This window comes from Vigna umbellata, chromosome 5, assembly GCF_029865625.1.
Source record: "Vigna umbellata cultivar VRB3 chromosome 5, Vumbellata_1.0, whole genome shotgun sequence".
Taxonomy (NCBI): domain Eukaryota; kingdom Viridiplantae; phylum Streptophyta; class Magnoliopsida; order Fabales; family Fabaceae; genus Vigna; species Vigna umbellata.
Window position 1 is genome coordinate 13,135,993 of NC_142169.1, and position 6,072 is coordinate 13,142,064.

At 35.0% G+C, this 6,072-nt stretch overlaps 1 protein-coding gene across 1 annotated transcript; it reads left to right on the plus strand.

Moving 5' to 3' along the window:
- The first annotated feature begins 2,199 nt into the window (after positions 1-2,199).
- LOC148197732 (uncharacterized) lies at positions 2,200-2,559 on the plus strand. Its single transcript, XM_088115617.1, has one exon. The coding sequence runs from the start codon at positions 2,200-2,202 to the stop codon at positions 2,557-2,559; it is 360 nt and encodes a 119-aa protein (XP_087971743.1).
- The last annotated feature ends 3,513 nt before the right edge of the window (positions 2,560-6,072 follow it).

The window sequence follows — 6,072 nt, forward strand, 5'->3', positions numbered from 1 at the left end:
TCATAACTTCCCAACAACCCCAAGCTTGAACATTTATCAATATCACCAGATATTTTCTACTTAACTCAAGGTAAAGCTTTTCACAAGGGTTTTTAAATCATGTTCAAGGCTAAGGGTTCAAAGGATAGAACACATAGTGCTCTCTTTTAGTGGGATAAATTCATGCATTTGGCTAACCAAAGGGTTACCAACAAATGGCCTTGATCATATGATGCAAACAAGCAATTGAGTCAATCATAGAAAACCTGGGCAAAATCAATCATGCTTTCAAAGTAATAGAAGATAAAAAAACAGATAAAAAAATTAAAAAGATAAAAAAATGAAGAGATAGAAAGATAAAAAGATAAAAAGATAGAAAGATAGAAAAATAGAAAGAAGAAAATAAAAAGATAGAAAGATAGAAGGATAGAAAGAAAAAAATAAAAAGATAGAAAGATAGAAGGATAGAAAGATAGAAAGATAGAAAGATAGAAAGATAAAAACATAGAAAGATAAAAATAAAAAATAAAATTAAAAGGTAAAAAGATAAAAAGATAAAAAGGTAAAAACATAAAAAGATGAAAAGAGAAAAAGAGAAAAAGATAAAAAGATAAAAAGATAAAAAGATAAAAAGATAAAAAGATAAAAAGATAAAAAGATAAAAAGATAAAAAGATAAAAAAAGAAAAAGATAAAAAGATAAAAAGATAGAAAGATAAAAAAAGTAAAAAGATAAAAAAAAAGATAAAAAATAAAAAGATAAAAAGTCTAAAATCGGTTAAGAATCACACAAATAAAATAGTTATACCACGAGTCCCCAACAACGGCGCCAAAAACTTGATAAACAAATTTTTAATCCCCAAAAACGGAGTCAAAAACTTGTTAAGACCTCGGCAAGTGTACCGAATCGTATCAAGTAATAATAAATGGTAAGACCAAATATCCTTTCCCAAGAGACTCACGACACTAAACAGTTATGTGATTACTCAACTAATTAAGACTCTAAAGAGAAAATTTTGGGGTTTTTGAATGCAAATGCAATAAAATAAACATGAATGCAATTTGATCAATTGAGGCTAAACACAAGAATGAATAGATGAAGTTGATGATATTGTCGTTGGGTTTAGATTCCACCTAATTTACTCTCATGCATATATGAATTCATCTTTCTTCATTAATGTTAATGCCACTTTCTAATTTACCTTAAACCCGATGTCTCGGTGAAGAAAGCCTAATCCTAATCACTAGTTCACAATCTCCCTAGCAATTTATCATGCATTACATTCGCACAGAAGCTTAAAGGCAACCGATCCTCCTATTCCTATGTCTAGGTAATATTGCTTCCGGGAAAATTTCCCCAGTTCTAGATTTCCCCGTATGTGTCCATATCAAAAAAACCAATGATCATGCATTTGAATGAGTTAAGCAAAGCATGGAAAGAGTAAAGAGGAAAAACCCTAACAATTAATGAAGTAAAGCATATATAATCAAGAATTAATTCAATACATGAGAGTTTAAGAGGTTACATCTTTCCCAACAACACAAAAGGTTTAGTTCTCTATCGTCATGGAAGAATTAGATGAACAATGGAATGAAAGAATGGAAGAGACAGAAAAACCCTAGAAAGAGAAGAGAAGAGTCATCTCCATCTCCAAATCTACCCCCAAGGGGTGAAAAGTGTGTTTATGTGCTCAAGCCATCAAAAGATACCATCCCTAGGACGCACAAGTCCTTAAATAGAACATAAAAATAACAAAAAACAGGTCCAAGCCCATAAAAATAACAGATAACAGGTTCAAGCCCACATCGTCGGCACTCAGCGACACTTTTGGCGCTCAGTGGTAAGTGCGGCACTGGCGCTCATCGCAATTTGGCGCTTAATGCAACTTTTTCTGCACTCTGGTTGACTTTTCTGCATTCTGGTTGACTTTTCTGCATTATGGTTGACTTTTCTGCATTCCAACCATTCGGTACTTTAACTCTTCTTTAAAATCATTCCAATAGCATACAAAATCAAGGGAATCTAGCACAAAACCATTAAATTCACCTTCAACTCTCTTATTCATAAAACTAAAGCAAAAACATGAGTTCAAGCAAACTTCTAAGTCAAAAAGGGTGTTTTTAATATCAAAATTAAGTATAAAAATAACGATTTTTCAACCTTTATAAAGAACCTTCTCCAGAGACACTTTCATAAACTTCACAATCTAATCAAGAAAGCATGGACAACAATGGTGGTAAACGTACTTTGGCAGATTATGCAACAGTTGTTGGCCCTCATCATTTTAACAGCATTGCAAGGCTGATGATCAATGCTGCAAGTATGAAGATGAAGCCTACTTTGATTCATCTGATGAAAAGCAACCAATTCAATGGATTGTCACATGAACATCTAACCACTTTCAATGAGATCTACAATACTGTGGAGCTAAATGGAGTGCTAGATGATATTATAAAGTTGAGCTTGTTTCCCTTCTCCTTAGGAGGGAATGCTAAATTTTGGTTGAAATCTTTTCCTGAAAATAGCTCTACTGAGTGGGAAGATGTGGTTGCAAAGTTCTTGAACAAATATTTCCCATAATCAAAGATCAACAAAGGTAAACAGGAAATTTCATCTTTCAAGCAAGGCATGGAGGATACTTTAGGACAAGCATGGGACAGATACAAGAGCTTGCTGAGAAAGACGCCTACTCATGGTTTTGATGAAGTGACGATAGTCAACCTCTTCCTTGGAGGTCTTGGCTCACAAACAAAATTGATGCTAGATGCCCCAACTAGAGGCAATATCAAGTGCAAGACTCCAGAGGAAGCCTATGAATTGATTGACAACATGGCTACCAATGACAATGAGATGCACAGTGAAAAAGGAGCTCCACCTCAACATAAGGGAGTTCTATAGTTACAACCTCATGATGCTTTGCTTGCACAAAACAAGATTATTACTCAACAATTGGAGACTTTGACAAAGAAACTTTCTCTATTACCAAAGGAGTTCCAGAATGTTTCACAAGTTCAGCAACAACTTTGTGAATTATGTGGTGGTGATCATATTAATGGTCAATGTGCAATGCCCGAGAAAAAATTTGAAGGGGCTGTCGCGGTCCATACAAATTTGATGTGCAAATAAGAATGCAGTATAGACTAGGAAGTGACTCCTAGGTCGTCTCTCAAGGACTAAATGTGGTTCGAGACTTAGGTCAAACACTTAGTGGAGGGGTTTGATGAAAGATTTAAAAGTGAGATTTAACAACAAATTATGGGTTGTAAAAGAACTCAGAGCTGATGGACTGATAGAGATTGAATCTCCAATTTCAAGAAGAGTCAAGAAGGAGAAAAGGAAGCTGCTGAAGATAAGTTGGTGTGGAGAAAGAAAGGAGAACACCAAGATCAAAGATGTGACATGAGCTTAATGGTGTCAAACTAGTAACGTTAAAGAAGCGCTTACTGATGGACAAATTTGTAAGCACCAAAATATGATGTCACAAACTTGTTTCACAATCGGCAAGTATGACCGAATCGTTCAAGTAATAAAACTTGGTAAGACCAAGTATCGTTCTTCCCAAAGGACTCACGGCCTAGTTTAGTTATGTGATTTCTTGATTAGCTAAGACTTAAGAAAACAATGATTGAAATTTTAATATGCAAGACGAAAATAAACATGTATGCATGAATTGATCAATGGCAAAGACATAAGATAAACACTTTCAATGGATTAAATGAATGAATATGTTGTTGGGGATCAATTTCATCTCATCCACTCTCATATATTTTAGGAATTCCTCTTTCAAATCATCATTGTTAATGCCACTCTCTAATGTACCATTCTAGATGGCTTCTCCCTAATCAAATAGTTCATACAATTCCTAGCATTCCTAATGATTAGTTCATGAGTGCAGGAGCTTAAGGCAACCAATATAATGTTGTCAGTAAAATATTGGGAGAAATTCCCCGGATCTAGATTTCCCCGTACGTGTCCGTATCAACAAAACCAATAATCATGCATTAGAATGAGTTAAACAATGCAAGCATTGAGCAAAGAGGAAAAACCCTAACTAATGATGAAAGAAAGCATATGTCTTAATTCAAAGATGTACTCAACAAATCCATATATGAGAGCTTCAAGAGATTACTTTGATTCCCCAACAAACATACAAGGTTTAGTTCACCATATTCATGGTGAACCTAGATGAATTACAATGAAAGTATGAAAGAGATAGAAAAACCCGTGAAAGAGAAGAGGAGAACTGTCACCATCTCCCAATCTACCCCAAGGGGTGGAAGAGAGAGTGTTTGCTTCGTTTCTGCCAAAGATACTAACTAAAGGACGTGCAAGCCCTTAAATACTAATCTAGTGTTACAAAAGATTATAAAAGTCCAAGCCCAAAAAGTGCCGCTCAGCGCCATTTACCGCTCAGCGGTGGTTACGCGTCTTCTTTCTTCCCCTCAGCGGCCATTTGCCCCTCAGCGGTTCCAACGCCACCTCTTGAGTGCCGCTCAGCGGTAGTTTGCCGCTGAGCGGTGCCTTCGACTTCTCCTTTTTGCACTCTTTCTTGTCTTTTCTAATGTCCTCTCTCTTATTCTTCACTTCTTTCACCAAATTCACCTCAAAACCTGCACAAAAACACTTAAATCAAGCATAAACCTGTCCAGCTCTCTTATTTCTGAAAATATAAAGAAAAGCATGATTTCAAGCTAGTTTCTAAGTCTAAAGGTTGCTTTTAGTATCACTTTAAGCATGAAAATAACAGTTTTTCAACTGTTATCACAACCCCAAACTTAGAACTTTGCTTGTCCTCAAGCAAATAAAATGTAACTCCATCTCCAACCAATTCATATGATGGTTTACTCATTCAAAACCTCTTTTCAAGATAAGTAATAACTTCACTCAAACTTAAGACCAAGAGTTCAATCAAGATGTGCACATGCTTTAGTGTTCACAAAGTCATTTAAATTCCAACAAATGCTATTTTTCATGAATGATCAATCAATTAAGCATGGATGTTCATGTGCTTATGGAATATTTCCTCACTAGGTAAAGTGTTTCACTCAACACACAAGTGTATAAGAGGTAAAGTGTTTCACTCATTCACTCCACTATCACAATGTCACATGAATCAACTTTGCCTTTCATTTAACCACAATCAAATACATTCACAAGCATGCATCATCACAAGGACTTTTCAATGGCTTATAATGGGGAACTGGGCTAACAAGAAAATTGGTTTTTCTGGATCACAAAATCCTTGAGTTAAGAGAATCATAAAACACAATCTTCTTATTCATTCCCAACTTTCTTTTGCCTTTGCTTTTGCATTTGCATTGAGCTTTGCTTCTTTTTCTTTTCTTTTCTTTGCATATTCTTACTTTTTAGCTGTTAGCTCAATGCTTTTTCCTTTTTCATGTTTCCCCAATAACCCCAAACTTGAACATTTAACAATACCACACAAGATCTTCTACTTAACTCAAGGTAAAGATTTTCAATCAAGGGTGTTCAGTGTATATTTAAGGCTAAGGGTTCAAAGGATAGAACACAACGTGTTCTCTTTTAGAAGGCTAACTTTATGAATTTGGCCAATAAAAAGGGTTTCAAAAACACGGCCTTTGATCATATGATGCAAAACAAGCAATTGATTCAATCATAGAAAACCTGGGCAAAGTCATTCATGCTTTCAAAGTAATAGCATTCAACAATAACAACTCTGGAGCTCAAAACCTCACATATAAGCTCATTCACATTTGACATGCACATCCTGCTTAATTTCACAATCACAATCATGATATTATGCATTTGTTCACAAAGCTTGTGAATCACCTGTATAAGCATTTTAATGTGCACATCATCTCAACATCAATCAATCAATAAGCATCATCAAGCATTACTTATCACACAATCACAGTTAATAGCAAACCATCATAACAAACCAGGTGTTCAATAGAGTACATCAAACCCTAATCTAAAAACAAAAACAAATAAGTTCAGAAAACTTAAACCACAAAAGCATAATCATATGATAGCATTCATCAGTAAATGCTATCTCAGCTCCTCATCAGTCCGAGCTCTCTGTATCTTCCTCTTCCTCTTCATCATCATCTT

Coding starts and splice junctions, on each gene's coding strand:
- LOC148197732 (XM_088115617.1), top strand. CDS start 2,200: ATGGACAACAATGGTGGTAAACGTACTTTGGCAGATTATGCAACAGTT.